The sequence below is a fragment of the Bos javanicus genome, chromosome 5 (assembly GCF_032452875.1).
Source record: "Bos javanicus breed banteng chromosome 5, ARS-OSU_banteng_1.0, whole genome shotgun sequence".
Classification (NCBI taxonomy): domain Eukaryota; kingdom Metazoa; phylum Chordata; class Mammalia; order Artiodactyla; family Bovidae; genus Bos; species Bos javanicus.
This window is the reverse complement of record NC_083872.1, coordinates 43,504,466-43,524,317: the sequence shown is the minus strand read 5'-3', so window position 1 is coordinate 43,524,317 and position 19,852 is coordinate 43,504,466. Positions and strand designations below refer to the sequence as shown.

The 19,852-nt window shown below is 40.6% G+C and overlaps 1 protein-coding gene across 3 annotated transcripts in view; it reads left to right on the top strand.

The window, feature by feature from the left end:
* Positions 1-19,852, top strand: part of KCNMB4 (potassium calcium-activated channel subfamily M regulatory beta subunit 4) — a 109,438-nt gene that overhangs the window by 73,982 nt on the left and 15,604 nt on the right. Inside the window, exon 3 of one of the 3 annotated variants that reach the window (XM_061416487.1) lies at positions 4,777-8,207. The exons of 1 other annotated variant lie outside the window; for it this stretch is intronic. In XM_061416487.1, the coding sequence (XP_061272471.1) occupies positions 4,777-4,945 (169 nt within the window). In that variant the 3' untranslated portion in view covers positions 4,946-8,207. Of the gene's footprint in view, positions 1-4,776; positions 8,208-19,852 lie in introns of those variants that run through there. One more of the 3 variants, XM_061416485.1, reaches the window with a different exon arrangement.

Sequence of the window (19,852 nt, the reverse complement as noted above, 5' to 3'; positions counted from 1 at the left end):
CCCTACGTATACTATGTTTTTTCCTATACGTAATACCTATGACAATTATAAATTAGACACAGTAAGTGTCACTACTCTTATGCTTTGGGGTTACTATTGAGTAAAATAGAGTGACTCGAACACAAGCACTGCAATACCCTGACAGTGGACCTGATAACCGTGACAGCCACTAAATGACTATCAGATAGGATATTCTGGACAGAGGAATGATTTACATCATGGGTCGGACAGAGCAGGATGACTACTCATGGCAGAGATTCTACCATGACACTCAGCACAGCACACAATTTAAAGCTTGTGGATTGTTTATTTCTGGGACTTTCCATTTAATATTTTCAGATCTCAGTTGATTCAAGGTAACTGAAACTATGGAAAGCAAAACTACAGGTAAGGGGAGGGGACGCCTGTATTGTGGTAAAGGATTCAACCTCAAGAATAATGTCTAGAAAAAGGAGAGAAAAGATACTCACTGAATTATTTTACTAGAAAATTAGCTGCAAAACACATTAATTATGGAAATCACATGCAAATTAATTAAATAGCATTAAAAATCCAAGTCCCCTTCCACCAACCTCCCCCTTTTTTAACTATTTCAGCCATGTATAATTACATAGTCCATGGTGTTAAGTACATTCACATTACTATACACTCACCTTTTGATGAAAAATCTAGATCATCTTTGTACAAATCTGCAGGAGTGGAACAACCCAAGAAAGAAGGGGAGGGAAGTAGAGGGGAAAGGAAAGTAAGAAGGCAGGTAGGTAGGAATAAAGGTACGAAGGAAGGGAAGGGACTTCTCTGGTGGTCCAGTGGTTAAGAATCTGCCTGCCAGTGCAGGGGACGTGGATGGGTTCAATCCCTTGTCTGGGAAGACTCCACATGCTGCAGAGCAATTAAGCCCATGCACCACAACTGTTGAAGCCTGCGTGCTCTGGAGCCCATGTGCCACAACTGCTGAGTCCATGTGCTGCAGTTACTGAAGGCTGTGTGCCTAGAGCTTGTGCTCGACAACAGGAAAAGCCGCCACAATGAGAAGCCCGCACACTGCAGCTAGAGAGTAGCCCCAGTTCGCCACACCTAGAGAAAGCCCACAAGCAGCAATCAAGACCCAGTGCAGCCATAAATAAATCAAAAAGAAGGAGGGGAGGAAGGAGGGTCTTCCCAAGATAGCTTTAGCTTTCACTTGCCTTACACACTTAGATGGAGAGTTTGACAGCTGTGAGCTCTCGTAGCTGAAAAAAAGAACCATGGCAGTGCTATAGGTGGGATTTCAAAGACTGTAAAATATGACTCGAACTGTGTTGCACCCTATTTTTGGTCCCAGGTCTCTACTTTTTTACATTGAAGGTTTGAAGTTTGTTGAAATTTTGCATGGATAGCAAGACTGCAATTGGGATGGTTTTCCCTTGATCAGTGGGAAGCTGTTACTAAGCACCTTCTATGTGCAGAATAACAGACAATGACACAGTCAAGGGTCTTACAGGAGAAAGGATATACACATTAATATAAATCACAAGTCAGTGGTAGCAGAAGTCTTTTTCTAAAAAAAAAACTTTTTATATTATATTGGAGTATAGCAGATTAACACTGTTTTGATAGTTTCAGGTGGAGAGCAAAGGGAATTCAGCCATACATATACATGTATTCATTCTCTCCCAAACTCCTCTCCTATCCATGCTGCTATGTAATACTGAGCAGACTCCTCTGAATGGTAGCACAAGTCTTGAAGACAATGTTTTGGTACAGGAATTCAGAAAAAGGAGTAACTTCTGCAAGCTGGAATGATTTTTGCCTAATTGTTACAATGACTCTGCATTCACTTAGTTCAAATTCTAATTGAAATCAAATATCAATAAAAATCTCACTTTGTTTACAGAATTTGAAACACTATGCACAAAAAAGGGCAAGAATTATGTAATTTCAAAGCCAATCTGCCAAACCATTTTTATTAATGCTACATGATGACTGCATTGTAGATAGGAGAGACATACCCAGCATTCTTTGTCAGTCTTCTGGGAAAATAGGTCTTGAATTATGAGAGCAGTGATTAGTGAGAGCGCCTCAGGAATGCCTTCTTCTGTTAAATGCACTGCTTTTGTACTCTAAAGCTTCTGATGTTCTTGAGGGCAGTTGGACTGATTTTACTGCATTATTTTATTTTCTAGTGGAAGCATTGCTATTCCAGTATAACGGAACAAACTTTTCTGTGGATGAAATGAATGGAAATATTGGGTTGGCCAAAAAGTTCCCTCAGGCATTTCTGTACCATTTTATGGAAAAATATGAACGAACTTTTTGGTCAATCCAAAACCTTGAAAATGTAAACCTCTTGTATGAAAGCAAAATTCCCAATATCTCTTTCTAAGTGGCCAAAGATGATATATCATGGTTTGTGGAAGATATTGTTACTTCATGGGAATGAGACTAATGTTGGAATTGCAAAAAGAACTCCCACATTTTAAGCTATCTTGCTAAGACTTTGCAAAATTTATCAAGAAAGTGGTCAGTGGTTTCAAATGAGAAAATGCATTAAATCCAACTATTCACTATCTGTTCCTGGTGAAGCTGACCCAAAGACTACACCATAGGTCTTCATGACTAAATTCAAATAGTGACTTTAATTGACTTTTTATTAATCTATGTGAAATTTTTGTTAGAGAGTATGAGTGTTGATGCATAATTATTGCTTCTAATCTTTGATTCTAGTACACTTACACAAGTGTTTCTTTTTTAAAATTAACTTATTTATTTTAATTGAAGGATAATTACTTTACAATATTGTAATGGTTTTTGCCATTCATCAATATGAATCAGCCATGGGTACACCTGTGTTCCCCCCATCCTGAACCCCACTCCCACCTCCCTCCCTACCCTATCCCTCTGGGTTATCCCAGAGCACTGGCTTTGGGTGTTCTGCTTCATGCATCGAACTTGCACTGGTCATCTGTTTTACATATGGTAATATACATGTTTCAGTGCTATTCTCTCCAATCATCCCACCCCCGCCTTCTCCCACAGAGTCCAAAAGTCTGTCCTTTACATCTGTGTCTCTTTTGCTGCCCTGCATATAAGATCGTCGTAACTGTCTTTCTAAATTCCATATATATATACGTTGCTGCTAAGTCACTTCAGGCCTGTCCTACTCTGTGCGACCCCATAGACGGCAGCCCACCAGGCTCCCCCGCCCCTGGGATTCTCCAGGCAAGAACACTGGAGTGGGTTGCCATTTCCTTCTCCAATATATACGTTAATATACAGTATTCCCCTGGAGGAGGGCACAGCAGCCCACTCCAGTATTCTTGTCTGGAAAACCCCATGGACAAAGGGTTCAGTCCATCAATTGCAAAGAGTCAGACACGACTGAAGTAACTGAGCACATACAGTATTTGTCTTTCTCTTTCTGACTTACTTCACTCTATATAATAGGATCCAGTTTCATCCACTTCATTATAACTGACTCAAATGTGTTCCTTTTTATTAGCTGACTTTTTGTGTAAATTAAGATCATTTGGGAGGTACATGAAAAGATGCTCAACATCACTCATCATCAGGGAAATGCAAATCAAAAGCACAGTGAAATATCACCTCATACCTGTCAGAATAAATCAAAGAGACAAAAATAATAAGTATTGGTGAAGATGTGGAGAAGGGAAAGGTTCACATACTGTTGAAGCCTTGCTTGGAGAATTTGGAACTTTACTTTGCTAGCGTGTGAGACGAGTGCAGTTGTGCAGTAGTTTGAACACTCTTTGGCATTGCCCTTTTTTGGGATTGGAACCAAAACTGTTTGTGTACTGTTGAGGGGAGTGTAAATTAGTGCAACCACTATGGAAACAGTATGAAGTCACTGTGGAAATAGTATGGAAATATTTCCTCAAAAAATTAAGGTTAGAACTATCATATGATCCAACAGTTTCACTCCTGGGTATTTATCTGATGAAAATGAAGACACTAAGTTGAAAAGATGTATGCATCTGGCATGTTTATTACAGCATTATTTACAATAGCCAAGACATGGCAGCAGCCTGTGTCCAAAAATTGGAGTAGCTAGAGAAACTGTGATTTTATATATATATATAAGTTACATAGACTATATAGTGGAACACTATTCATCCATAAAAAACACAAAATCTTGCCTTTTTAGACAACATGAATGGACCTTGAGGGTATTATGCTAAGTGAAATAAGTCAGAGAAAAACAAATGTCTGTATATGTGTCATATGATTTTACTTACATGTGGAATTATATCTAAATATATCAACACATATAAACAACAAAAACAACAAAGAACCAAGTTTATAGATTCAGAGGTTAGATTGGTGGTTGCCAGAGGTGGAGTGTTGGGGAGGTGGGCAAAATGTGTGAAAGGGTAAAAAGCAAAACATCATTTGGGTCTGGTTTTGTTTGACAGCGCCAGCTCATAAGTAATTTTTAGACTGAGTCAGCAGACATTAAAGGATGAGTGAGAAAATGGAATATGTTAAGCAACTTAGAATGGGGGAAAATAATAGAAAAAGAGATCGCTGAACTTTTGACATTTCACATGTAAATCACATTATAAATAATATGCACCAGTTACTTGAGTCAGGACCTTAGACCTTTCTGTAATGGATTTGAAGCACAAAATACAGTATTTATAGCCAGCGTGGAGTCTTCACTTTCGAGGATGGTTATACCCTTGGGGCTAGAAAGCAAGCTGAGCTCCACTTGTGAAGAGTTCTGCCATGCCCCGGCAGTTGACTGCTCTTTCTTTCCTCTTCTCCACTGTCTTGCAGACCAGACGATGTGCTCCTGCATCGCACGCATGACGAGATAGTCCTCCTGCATTGCTTCCTTTGGCCCCTGGTGACGTTCGTGGTGGGTGTTCTCATTGTGGTCCTGACCATCTGTGCCAAGAGCCTAGCAGTCAAGGCAGAAGCCATGAAGAAGCGCAAGTTCTCTTAAGGGGAGTCGGCTCGTGGGAAGTGAAGCCCAGCAGCTGCTCTCGTCTGCACACATCTACCTGCAGAGCCTGCTTCCCGGCCCAGGAGATGGAAGGGGCTGTGAGAGGTCTCCGAGAGGCTCCCCCTCAATGACAGCAGAAGCAGGCACAACTGGAAGACCTGGACCTCGCCGATTGTTTTCCACATGTCGTAGCAATAGCTGCAGGGTCAAGCTCTGAGCTGTATGGAGTATCTGTTTCAGAAATCCTATAGAAGTTAATTTTCTTCGGGGAAGTAACAGTATATAATTGTACAGTGTAGAATACAAACTATTATGATTTATGCTACCTAAAAATATTAAAATAGAGTGGTCTGTGTTCTTTTCTATTTCCTTTTTTATGCTTTGAACACCAGGGTTTTAAAAAAGGGTCTTATGGGTTTCATTTGATTTTGCTAGGTGAAACTTTTACTTGGACACAGGGATTCCTGCACAAATCTTGACCTCACAATGTAACCCCCAGTCTCTAGTATGAAAGAGTACCTTTAGACTCCTATTTGAAAAGGAAAAACTGCATTATTAGTCTCCAGTCACTTCTGTGACTCTCCAACAAGGAACCCTCAAAGAGGAAAACATTCTCCCTACACTCCATTGTTTCTCACCAGATTAGTTCTTAAGTTAGGGAGGTGATTCTGAACAAGGCCTGTCCTAGCTCTAAGAGCACTGTGCCTCGTTATTCATCTCTTCAGGTTATTTTTGATGGATTTTTGTCTCTCTGCAGTAGAATGTACGTGATGTGAAGGACACATTTCAGCTTAGTTAAATGCTGTTTTCATTTTTCTTTTAGGTCAGGAAAAAAATGATCAAAATCAGTTAATTTTATTTTCTTTGTCCTTGCCTTGATGTTTTCAGTTTTAAAATGAGAATATTGCTGCAGTTGTTAATGTTTGCCTAGACAAGCCTGGAGATGCAAGCCAGCTCACATCACTCTGCCGCTGAGCTCTCTGTGCCTTTATCAAAAGTTCATGGAGGAGACGATACTTCTTTGCATCTGTTCATAAACTCAGATTCCAAATATCAATCACATCTAAGTGACTATCTAAGCTCCTCTAGTTATTTACTGTGTAGAATCAAACCTTTGCTTACAAGAGATGTACAAATTTGGGGTTGAGGAAAAACTGACAACATACACTCTCTTTGCTTTCTTCTTATATTCTTCAGATGCGTTTCTGTTAGAATAAAGCCAAATTGGAATGTAAGGACAAGCTTCCCTCAATTATTTTGCTCAGCATTCTAAGAAAGATAATACTAGTGGCTTGATGATTTCCTAACTTTGGGTCCACATAGCAATGTTTTCTTAAATTTAAAACTCAACTAACTGAAAGAGCCATTGTCATCTGTGGAAGACTAGGGTGTTGGATGAATAAGATATTTTTCTTCCAATTCAAGTGTTGCAGAGTTCACTGTGAAAAAGGCCTTGAACACACTATTTATGACATCCTTTGAGGCAGCTACAGTGCCTTGACTTCAATCCCAGTTTTCTGTTGCAGCATCCCTGTTGTCTCAGCAACAAAGTGAACCATTCTGAAGCACAGACTAACCTGAAACTGGGGCTCAGAGAAAGTCAACGTCCTTGCATTACGTTGTGGGAGATGTATTGTGTAGGTGAAGTCTCTTTATCCATTTTATCTAAATCCAATAATCTGTAATTCATTGATTACAGGGAATTGATAAAAACAGTGCGTGAACATACGTGTTGGTAAGGGAAGTTGATATATATTGATGTGAGTTTTTATTTACCAGTTTTTTACTCATCCATTTATATTAAATAAATGCTTCTATTTAGGCTCAAAGAGTATACCTGGTTATATTCTGTAGGTTGATTTTTGGAAAAAAGGAGAAGCATGCTGAATTACTGAGTTCACATATAGTTTTAAAGTCTTCCTTGCTTGTAGCCAGTTAAATTTGAGGTACTTTATTTATACTTATCATTAAAGATGAAATTCAGTGGAACAGCATTTTTAAGATCACAGAAGACAAAGAAGCTTAACTTCTAAATACTTCAACTCTCTATTTTATAAATATAAATTAGTAAATGGTATAAGCTGCTGGAACAGAAATCCCCAAATATGATGACTCACGTAAGACAGAAGTTTCTTTCTTTCTCATATGGCAATCCAGAGGCAATTAAGAAGTCATCCAGGTCAGGGAGGGCAGGTCTGTTTCTTAAGGTAATCAAGGAACCCAAGTTTGTCTACTTTGTCCTCTCATTACTAAAGGTGTTATTCATCTAATGGTCAAAGCTGGCTCAAAGATACACACCCATTCTGCAGACCAGGAAAAGAGAGCAATTTGGGAGCTAGCTATTGGGTTGACCAAAAGTTCATTCTGGTTTTTTCATAAGGTGTTAACCTTTTGGAGAAATCTGTACAAGCTTTTTCGGCTAACCCAAAGCTTCCTTTTAAGGAAGTTCCAGCCATCACTCTGCTCATAGTCCATCCGTGAATACCGATTACATAAATATACCTAGCTTCAAGGAAGACTGGGACACGTTGTCTCCAGATAGATGGACATATGTCCTATTAAAGCTCCAGGTAAAAAGGAAAAGGGGAGAATGATACTAGAATTAAAGACAGGAATGATGCGCGGCTGTCAGTGGCCCATGCTACAGTGGAAATCTGGGCAGGGATGACAAAGATCTGTTGCCCTGGCAGGATGTACAGTCCTTGGTTAGACCTTGAATCTTCTCTCTGGGAGAAACTCCCTTGTCCACTGTCCTCTCTGGCCTCCACTTTGACTTCTAGGAGATTCTTGCTCATCAGACTCCATAGCCACATCTGAAGCTTTTGGGAGTCATCACAGCTATTGCAGGCCCCCACCTGCTGGTGCAGATTTGTAGAGTAGACCTAGATTTCTTTAGAGACTGAACAGATGTAGATTTTTCAAGTTTATAGGGTTGATGTTTAATTGACTGCAGTAAGGAGTCTGACTCTATTTTTGATGTTGGGATGCTAACAGCTTTCCCTTTCTGCTCCCCTTTTCCTTTCCCCTTCTGCTCCATATCTGGGCAAGCTGATTAGTGAGCCTGGGTACCCCCTCCTTTGGACTGGGTGGGAAGTTCAAATCATACAAGCCCTGGCCTGCTCACAGGAACCCTCTCCCTGCCCCACACCCTAAGAATAATAAAGCCAACCCAGTCAAGTCATTTTTGGATCTGCTTGGGAACTGCTCCACTCTCCTAGAAAGTCTCATTCATTATGTGAATAATAAACCTTTTCATACCCTCTTGATGTGTCTATGGTTATTAGTCTCAACATCCAAACCAAATTTTGGGTAATGGGTTTTCATGTGGCCTCTGAAGGGGTGCTTACAACATTGGTGATGAAATTTCATCAAAGCATGGTTTTGGTTTTTTTGCTTTTAGCTGTGTTAGTTCACACAAAAATATTCATAGCCAAAGAGCTACCTCTTGTTATACTTCTTAAGGCAGTGGCATCTTATTTCCCAGTCTCTGTGCTTGGCCCATGTCTCCATCCCTCAACTGAGTGGCAGCCACTTTGAAGCCTTCTGGAAAACTGGGTTTAAGTGAGAATGCAGCACCCTTTAGCTGGTCTTTTCTGCTCAGCTGACTTCCCTTGTCTGGCCAGTAATATTGGGATGCTCAGTGGAGACTTTCAGAGAGACTGCATAATAATTTGCTTTTTGGTGCATAGAAATGGTTGGGCTGCAGGATATAGTCTTAGTTCCTAAAACAAGGCTGAATTACCTATTTGTAAATCGTTTTTCTTGTTTCACTATTTTTCATAGTTCCTTGCCAAAAAACAGCAATAAAGCAGCCAATGCACATCATCACTCTGCTTTTTTTTTTTTTTTTAATTAACTGTTGTTGTTTTAAATATTTATCGATTGATTTATTTTTGGCTGTACTGGATCTTTGTTGCTGCATGCAGGGTTTCTCTAGTTGCGGAGAGCAGGGGCTACCCCAGTGGTAATGCGAGGGCTTTAGTAGTTGTGGCTTGAGGGCTCCAGAGCATAGGCTCAGTAGTTATGGTGCCCAGGCTTACTTGCCCTGCGGCATGTGGGATCTTCCCTGACCAGGGATCAAACCCTTGGCCCCTGCATTGCAAGGTGGATTCTCAACCTCTGGACCCCAGGGAAGTTCCACTCTGCTTTTTTCTAACTACTTGCCACAAAGCTATAGGTTTGCCTTTTAAGTCATCACAAGCACCAGTTTTATCTAATGGTTAGCCAAAGCACAACAAGGGTCTCTAATTTTCCATCCTGTAATATCTGTTTCCTTGCTGCCTGGCAACAGTACATAGCCACAAATTTTGTTATGACAGGGATATAATTTACGTTGCCTTTCTCTCTTTTTTTATGGAGTATAGTTGCTTTACATTGTTGTGTTAGTTTCTGCTGTACAACAAAGTGAATCAGCTATAGTATACATATACCCCTTCCCTCTTGAGCCTCCTTTCCATCCCACCCCTCTAGGTCATCACAGAGCATTGAGCTGAGCTCCCTGTGCTACATAGCAGCTTCCCACTACCTATTTTTCACATGATAGTCTATATATGTCAAGCCTAATCTCCCAATTCATTTCACCCTCTCCTTCCCTCACTGTGTCTACACATCTGTTCTCTCCTAGAGTCTGTCATACAGAGCGAAGTAAGTCAGAAAGAGAAAAAACAAGTATCGTATATTAACGTGTGTATGTGGAATCTAGGAAAATTGTACAGTTAAACCTAGTTCCAAGACAGGAATAGAGACGCAGACATACATTGCCTTTTTCTGAGTGGTCTCATCTGATGATCTCAGCTGGTGATTCCCACATCTATTCTCTCCTGCCCTTTCCTGTTTTGAGCTCTGAATGTATTTGCAATAGTTCCAATGCATTCTTTATTAAGCATAGTGATGGGTAGACAATGCAATGATGACAAATAATGCTGGTGGCTCAGATGGTAAAGAATCTGCCTGCAATGCAGGAGACCTGGGTTCGATCCCTGGGTTGGGAAGATCCCCTGGAGAAGGAAATGGCAACACACTCCAGTATTCTTACCTGGAGAATCCCATGGACAGAGGAGCCTGCTGGGCTACAGTAAATGGGGTCGCAAAGAATCCAACACAACTGAGCAACTAACACTTTCAATGCGACAAAATATTACCAAACCATATGGATAAGGAACCATTTCCTGGCTCAGATAATTTGTCCAGAAAATTTACTGAAATAAACCAATCCATTGTAACAACATTTTCCTAACATCTCAGTGTTCCTAGCACATGCTCTACAGTTCAGATGTACCGGTCCTGTCCCACAGCTTAGACCTCGCTTTTCACCATGTTTGTAAATCTGTTTCTTACTCATCAGATCTGTGCTTAAATATTGATTTTTCCTAGAAGCGTTCCCTAAATCCTATTTAAGTAGATTTCTCCTGTCATCATCTTCCTCTCCATCCTTCTTTCTTCTTTTGTGGTACCTATTACTGCTTATACTTATCTGTTTACTTATCTATTCTTTCTCTCTTCCGTTAGATGATAAGATCCATAAGAACAGTGTTGGTGGAATAATTTTCCCCACGACTGGCATAGTGCCTGACACATTAAGATGCTAAATAAATGAATAAGTGCTCTCCAGATCCATTACGTCCTTTGTACACATTGTTTCCATGTCCTTTCCAACAAGAAACGTATTGATCTTTCTATCCATAACAACAATGATAATAATGCCCAATTAACTCTTATTAAGTGGTTTCCATGTGCGTCTAAATGCCTTGCCTAACATCTTTCTAAGTTCTTCATCAAAGCTGCACAGACGTTTAGCATAGTACCCAGGGCATAATTAACCCTGGAAAAATTAAAATTAATGAATAAACAAATAAATGTTGCAATTTTAGCCTTTAAATGAAACGTTATAAAACAGATACACTAATGTTTTTGTATATAAATATTATATGCGACCTGTTAAACAAATGAAAAGAAGAATAATCACTCCATTCATTATCAAATTATCCTAAAACTGAAGAAGCTTATTACAACAAGTATTTATTATCTCATATCATTCCTGAAAGTTAGGAATCAGGAAGTAGCTTAACTGTAATTCTAAATTATTCCTGGTGAAATCTCACCACTTAGAAAGATAAGTGCATGGGTTAGGGTTATAGTGGAATAAATTCAGAAGCAGGGGTCCAGAAGAATGATAGTGGGGAGCTTCTGATAACACAATTGTTCATTAGACGGGCACCTTAGAACAAAAAATGAGCAAAGTTCAATCATCTGTGTTTTTTGATTAACATGAAGAAGGTTCCAAAGAAGTCACTGGAATAGATTTTTAAATTTTATTATTATTAAAAAAATTTTGGCCTCACTCTGCAGCATGTAGGACCTTATTTCCCAGACCAGGGATCAAACAAGCACCCTCTGCATTGGAAGGTGGAGTTTTAACCACTGGACCACCAGAGAGGGGCTTCCCTGGTGGCTCAGTGGTAAAGAATCCACCTGCAATGCAGGAGACGCAGGTTCAATCCCTCCGTTTGGAAGATTCCCTGGAGGGGGAGATGGCAACCCACTCCAGTATTCTTGCCTGGAGAATCCCTTGGACAGAGGAGCCTAGTGGGCTACAGTCCATGGGATCAGAAAGAGTTGGACATGACTGAAGTGACTTGGCACACACCGCCACCAAGTTCCAGGAATAAACTTTTTGATAGTGCTCAGTTCAGTTCAGTTCAGTCAATCAGTAGTGTCTGACTCTTTGCGACCCCATGAACTGCAGCACGCCAGGCCTCCCTTTTCATCACCAACTCCCAGAGTTCACTCAAACTCCATTGTCCTGACTCCATTGTCCATTAAATCGGGGATGCCATCTAACCATCTAATCCTCTGTCGTCCCCTTCTCCTCCTGCCTTCAATCTTTCCCAACATCAGGGTCTTTTCAAATGAGTCAGCTCTTCACATCAGGTGGCCAAAATATTGGAGTTTCAGCTTCAACATCACTCCTTCCAATGAACACCCAGGACTGATTTCCTTTAGGATGAACTGGTTGGATTTCCTTGCAGTCCAAGGGACTCTCAAGAGTCTCCTCCAACACCACAGTTCAAAAGCATCAATTCTTCGGCACTCAGCTTTCTTTATAGTCCAACTCTCACATCCATACATGACCACTGGAAAAATAATAGCTTTGACTAGACAGACCTTTGTTGGCAAAGTAATGTCTCTGCTTTTCAATATGCTATCTAGGTTGGTCATAACTTTCCTTCCAAGGAGTATGCGTCTTTTAATTTCATGGCTGCAATCACCATCTGCAGTGATTTTGGAACCCCCCCCCCCAAAAATAAAGTCAGCCACTGTTTCCCCATCTATTAGCCATGAAGTGATGGGGCCAGATGCCATGATCTTCATTTTCTGAATGTTGAGCTTTAAGCCAAATTTTTCACTCTCCTCTTTCACTTTCATCAAGAGGCTCTTTAGTTCTTCACTTTCTGCCACAAAGGTGGTGTCATCTGCATATCTGAGGTTACTGATATTTCTCCCGGCAATCTTGATTCCAGCTTGTGCTTCATCCAGCCCAGCGTTTCTCATGATGTACTCTGCATATAAGCTAAATAAGCAGGGTAACAATATATAGCCTTGACGGACTCCTTTTCCTATTTGGAACCAGTCTGTTGTTCCATATCCAGTTCTAACTGTTGCTTCTTGACCTACATACAGGTTTCTCAAGAGGTAATAAAAATGCTCTGAGTGTGTTAGTCACTCAGTCATGTTTCTTCGTGACCCTATGGACTGTAGCCCGCCAGGCTCCTCTGTCATGGAATTCTCTAGGCAAGAATACTGGAGGGGGTAGCCATTCCCTTCTCCAGGGGATCTTCCCAACCCAGGGATCAAACCCAGGTCTCCTGCACTGCAGGCAGATTCTTTACCATCTGAGCTACTAGGGAAGCCCCAAAATGCTCTGAAGGGGGAACTAGTACCAATTTAGCCCTCTACTCTTAAATTCACAGGTTGAAATTTCTTTAACTATTGAATGACAGTTTTGCCAAGAAATTTTTGATAATGGACTCTGGGAGAAGAAAGTTTTTCTCAACACTATTAGGGTCCTTGGTTGGGTCTGAAAATTAAACTGACAAGACAGATTAAAACATTTTATCAAATTTTTACATGTACCTGAGAGCCTTCACAAAGGAATGAAGGCCTGAGAGATGACTAGTGTAGGAAGCTTTTATAGCTTTTAGACAAAGAAACAATTCATTTGTGAAGAATTGACAAGACAAGGGGATTTGGCTTAAATGTAGTAAATGATGAATGATAACTAGGAAGATAAGGGTTAGCTTAACAAAGTTTGTTGGTGCAGATTTCTTTTCCCCAAATGTTTTCCTTCTTCCTGGTACAGGGAGGGTACCTTTTATAAGGGAAATTTATATCTTGCTTTTAGGGGAGAAGGACAAGTGAAGGGGAGGTCAGAGTGACCTTCTTGCTTCTGCTGTTTTCTCAGACTCTTTCATCTCAAGACACTTAATATGCCAAGGTGCCATAGCACATCCTGAACACCAGCTGGATGCTACAATACCAGGCTGAAATTCAGTGGGTGAGAATATAGACCTGCTTAGGACCTCGGAGTCATAAATAAAATAGCCTTTCCTTACTTCCCTGTGATACTCAACCCAAGTGCTATTTTATCATGGGTTTACATATTTTAGACTTATAAATCTGTGTTATGAGTATAAATCTGCTTTCTTTAGTAGTTCCTTAGTTTAGATTGAAATAGTTAATCGTACTCACCCTTTCCTGGAAAACTCAGCAATATGTCTTGACACTTATGCTTCAGTGATTTAATGAAGTGCCCTCCTGCTTTTTTTTTTTTTTTTTCATAAGACCCTACATTTTGGATCTTAACTTTCCTTGCAATTCTATTACTCAATACGTGGATGACCTCTTAACCTCTTATTAGATTCTGAAGATGAGTTGAGCTCTCTCAGTTAATTTCATTAATCTTCTTAAGAGTTTTAACTCAAAAAGGGCTTTAAGTTAGAAGGAACGTTATAATTTTGTCAGAACAAAATATATCACCTATGACAAGATCTATCCTAACGTGGATTTACTGAGTTAGCTTCATTTTGGACAGACTAAAAACCATTCAAAAATTTTCCAGGAAAATTATTCAGACTTAATTCAGAGTAAATTAAGAGGGTTTCTGAGGTCTGATAGCTATTGCAGGCAGTTAGTTACCAGCTGTTCTAAAATCGCCAGATCTCTTTGTGATTTGAACAAGTTATTGGGAATCAAGTCTCTGCCTTGGAACCTAAATGTGAGCTGGCATTTTGTGATTTTAAAATTAGCTTTTCAGATGCAAACTATTATATATAGGATGGGTAAACAAGGTCCTAGTGTATCATACAGGGAACTATATTCAATATCCTGTGGTAAACCATGATGGAAAAGAATATGAAAAAGAATATGTGGGTAGACACACACACACACATATGTATACAACTCAATTGCTTTGCAGAAATTAACACAGCGTTGTAAATCAAGTATACTTCAATAAAATAAATTTTAGAAAAATAAAGTGATTAGCTTTTTGGCATCTTCTTACACTGGGTCAGCTTAATATCTTAAGCCTTTCTACATAACCATGCATAAACAATCTGGACAAACCTTTATGATTTTCACTCGTTTTCATGTTATTTATCAGAGAAAAGTTTTCTATAGTTTTTCTCTTGACCCTATGTTAAAAGTTCTACTTCCTGGTTGTAGGTTAATAGTCACTGCAGCTAAATTGGTAAGAAAGTGATGTCACTCAGTTGTGTCTGACTCTTTGCGACCCCATGGACTGTAGCCTACCAGGCTTCTGCCTCCATGGGATTTTCTAGGCAAGAGTACTGGAGTGGGTTGCCATTTCCTTCTCCAGGGGATCTTCCTGACCCAGAGATTGAACCCAGGTCTCCTGTACTCTAGGCAGATGCTTTTACTGTCAGCCACCAGGAAAGAAATTGGTAAAGGCTACTGCTAACTAATTCCTCCTTCCTTCTCATGATATACAATCATTGTCGCCTACTAAAAAGACTGGAGAAGGCAATGGCACCCCACTCCAGTACTTGTGCCTGGAAAATCCCATGGATGGAGGAGCCTGGTGGGCTGCAGTCCATGGGGTCGCTGGAGTCGGACATGACTGAGCGACTTCACTTTCACTTTTCACTTTCATGCATTTGAGAAGGAAATGGCAACCCACTCCAGTGTTCTTGCCTGAAGAATCCCGGGGACTGGGGAGCCTGGTGGGCTGCTGTCTATGGGGTTGCACAGAGTCGGACATGACTGAAGCAACTTAGCAGCAGCAGCAGCAGCAAAAAGACACTCTATTTCTTAGCAGGTAGACTTACCTCATGAAATTCTATTATTTTCTCCCTCACTCATTTTCTTCCTTGATAGTAATGCTTGAAATCCTGCTCATTTCCTTCTTTTGTCAGAAGGAATAATTTATGACTACCTAACCGCTGTCCGTCTATGGGGTCGCACAGAGTCGGACACGACTGAGGTGACTTAGCAGCAGCAGCAGCAGCAACCTCTGTCCAAGACCAGTCCATGCCCTGAACAAATAGATTAGAAACTCATCTAGAAAACTAAGAGTTAACCTTGTTTGTTGACAAGTCATACCTTCCAAAAGAAAAGAAAAGAAAAGTATTAAGCTGGATATATAAAAACAGATCTAAACTCACTCCTAAAAATAATGACCCTTTGTGATCAGTCTCAATCGACTCTTTTTGGCCCCATGGACTGCAGCCAGCCAGGCTCCTCTGTCCATGAAATTTTCCAGGCAAGAATCCTGGAGTGGGGTGCCGTTTCCTTTTCCAGGGGATTTTCCCAACCCAGGGATCAAAGCCTCGTCTCCTAGGTCTCCTGCACTGGCGGGTGGATTCTTTACCGCTAGCGCCACCTGGGAAGCCCAATGATCCTTTTTCCCAATGACCTTTTATTGGAACCAAAGTCAACGAGAAGGTGGAACTCATTGTACTCACCAGGACTTGTCAACTGAGCAGAAAAAGGAGTGTTAAGTTAATAGCAATGGCAGGAGGTGTAGAATGTTTTGGAAATAACAAAACAAAATGGTGGGAAAAGCAAACAAAAATGGTTAAAAGACTAAGAAATTCTAAAGTGGTCTAATGTTTCTTAAGGAGGTAGAATGGCATATAAAAAGGGTTAATTTGAAGGTTAATAGAAATGCACTACCAGGTTATTATGAGAGACAGACATCTAAGAATCCTGTTTCCATAGTGCAGTAGAAGGCCAAATCTTTGGAGAAGTTTTATTAGCAAAACAAACAAACAAACAAACAACACCCCCCCAAACAAATCTATTACAAAGTACCAGGGATTGGCTCCAAAATGCGGAAAAAAGCTCCCTTATTAAGAGCAATAATCAAGATTTATCTCATGACCTTCACCTTCAGTTCAGTTGAGTTGCTCAGTCGTGTCCGACTATTTTCGACCCCATGGACTGCAGCACGTCAGGCCTCCCTGTCCATCACCAATTCTCAGAGCTTACTCAAACTCATGTTCATTGAATCAGTGAAGCCATCCAACCATCTCATCCTCTGTCGTCCCCTTCTCCCACCTTCAATTTTTCCCAGCATTAAGGTCTTTTCAAATGAGTCAGTTCTTTGCATCAGGTGGCCAAAGGATTGGAGTTTCAGCTCTTGCATCAGTCCTTCCAGTGAATATTCAGGGATGATTTCCTTTACGATGGATTGGTTGGAGAGTCCAAGGGACTCTCAAGAGTCGTCTCCAACACCACAGTTCAAAAGCATCAATTCTTCTGTGCTTAGCTTTCCTTGTAGTCCAACTCTCACATCCATACATGACTGCTGGAAAAACCAGAGCTTTGACTACATGGACCTTTGTTGGCAAAGTAATGTCTCTGCTTTTCAATATGCTGTCTAGGTTGGTCATAACTTTTCTTTCAAGGAGCAAGCATCTTTTAATTTCATGGCTGCAGTCACCATCTGCAATAATTTTGGAGCCCAAAAAAATAAAGTCTGTCACTGTTTCCATTGCTTTCCCATCTATTTGCCATGAAGTGATGGGACCAGATGCCATGATCTTAGTTTTCTGAACGTTGAGTTTTAAGCCAACTTTTTCATTCTCCTTGTTCACTTTCATCAAGAGGCCCTTTAGTTCTTCACTTTCTGCCATAAGTATGGTGTCATCTGCATATCTGAGGTTACTGATATTTCTCCTGGAAATCTTGATTCCAGCTTGTGCTTTGTCCAGCCCAGCATTTCTCATGATGTACTCTGCATATAAGTTAAGTAAGCAGGGTGGCAATATACAGCCTTGATGTACTCCTTTCCCGATTTGGAACCAGTCTGTTGTTCCATATCCAGTTCTAACTGTTGCTTCTTGATCTGCATATAGATTTCTCAGGTGGCAGGTCAGGTGGTCTGGTATTCCCATCTTTTGAAGAAGTCAAGTGGGCCTTAGGAAGCATCACTATGAACAAAGCTAGTGGAGGTGATGGAATTCCAGTTGAGCTATTTCAAATCCTGAAAGATGATGCTGTGAAAGTGCTGCACTCAATATGCCAGCAAATCTGGAAAACTCGGCAATGGCCACAGGACTGGAAAAGGTCAGTTTTCATTCCAATCCCAAAGAAAGGCAATGCCAAAGAATGCTCAAACTACCACACAATTGCACTCATCTCACACGCTAGCAAAGTAATGCTCAAAATTCTCCAAGCCAGGCTTCAACAGTACGTGAACTGTAAACTTCCAGATGTTCAAGCTGGATTTAGAAAAGGCAGAGGAATCAGAGATCAAATTGCCAACATCTGCTGGATCATCAAAAAGGTAAGAGAGCTCCAGAAAAACATCTACTTCTGCTTTATTGACTATGCCAAAGCCTTTGAGTATGTGGATCACAACAAATGGTGGGAAATTCTTCAAGAGATGGGAATTCCAGATCACCTGACCTGCCACCTGAGAAATCTGTATGAAGGTCAAGAAGCAACAGTTAGAACTGGATATGGAGCAACAGACTGGTTGCAAATAGGAAAAGGAGTACTTCAAGGCTGTATATTGTCACCCTGCTTACTTAACTTATATGCAGAGTACATCATGAGAAATGCTGGGCTGGACAAAGCACAAGCTGGAATCAAGATTTCCAGGAGAAATATCAGTAACCTCAGATATGCAGATGACACCATACTTATGGCAGAAAGTGAAGAACTAAAGGGCCTCTTGATGAAAGTGAACAAGGAGAATGAAAAAGTTGGCTTAAAACTCAACGTTCAGAAAACTAAGATCATGGCATCTGGTCCCATCACTTCATGGCAAATAGATGGGAAAGCAATGGAAACAGTGACAGACTTTATTTTTTTGGGCTCCAAAATTATTGCAGATGGTGACTGCAGCCATGAAATTAAGAGATGCTTGCTCCTTGAAAGAAAAGTTATGACCAACCTAGACAGCATATTGAAAAGCAGAGACATTACTTTGCCAATAAAGGTCCATGTAGTCAAAGCTCTGGTTTTTCCAGTAGCCATGTATGGATGTGAGAGTTGGACTATAAGGGAAGCTATTGGAGAAGGAAATGGCAACCCACTCCAGTGTTCTTGCCTGGAGAATCCCAGGGACGGGGGAGCCTGGTGGGCTGCTGTCTATGGGGTTGCACAGAGTCGGACACGACTGAAGTGACTTAGCAGACTTAGCAGAAGCGCCGAAGAATTGATGCTTTTGAACTGTGGTGTTGGAGAAGACTCTTGAGAGTCCCTTGGACTCTCCAACCAATCCATCATAAAGGAAATCATTCCTGAATATTCACTGGAAGGACTGATGCAAGAGCTGAAACTCCAATCCTTTGGCCACTTGATGCGAAGAACTGACTTATTTGAAAAGACCCTGATGCTGGAAAAAATTGAAGGTGGGAGAAGGGGACGACAGAGGATGAGATGGTTGGATGGCTTCACTGATTCAATGAACATGAGTTTGAGTAAGCTCTGAGAATTGGTGATGGACAGGGAGGCCTGGGCTGCTGCAGTCCATGGGGTCAGAAATAGTCAGACATGACTGAGCGATTGAACTGAACTGCACTGAACTGAACTGTGGAAATAAAAGGTGGTATAGAAAGGAGGATACTCAAGGAGGTTTCCATACTGTCCCATACATCACAGACCAAGAAACACCAACAACACTGTAGAATTCTCCTTAGTTCCTATAATTCTCCTTTCTGAGATAGCATACCTTAAATGCTAACTCCATGTTATAAAATCCAAAGTTACTCTGAAATTTAAAGAGGAAACAGATGATGTATAAATGTGTGAATAAACCTTCCAAGCCAAAAAAAAAAATGTTTAAAGAAAAATATCCTAGAGAGGTTTACTTTGCCCTTTATAATTATTGGATGAAATGATGTAGCTGATGTCTTCATGTCTTCACGAGGTGAGCAGGTTGCAATGTTTTGTGTGGTGCAGGGTGGAAAGATGTACTGATGGGAGGTGATGTGCTGGTAAATGTTTGACACTCAGCCAGGGGTGAGATAGATGCCCTCATTCACAGGATTTACTGACATCTGTGGAATAAATACACCCACCATGGCTGATTGTAAAGCCATCAGTGTGCCACTGCTGAACTCAGAATTTGAGAGAGCTATTCAGTGGCACACTCTTACAGTTTTCCAATCATATAGATCTGGCAGCAGAAATAACCTGAAGAGAAGGGATAATAGTAAAAGGTGGTAAAATAATGAGGAAGCAATGAGCTTTGAGTGTTTCTTGCCTTTGTTTTTAATATGATTTATAAAGTTGCAAACTTATATAATTTTTAATAATGGCTGTGTTTAACAGCTGGTTCAGAACTTTACATTTGGCTCCCGTGGACTCAAGCTAAGTATCTCTATGGGAGATGAGTGTGTCCCTTTATCTATGCTTCCCTAGCCGTGACGTATTTGC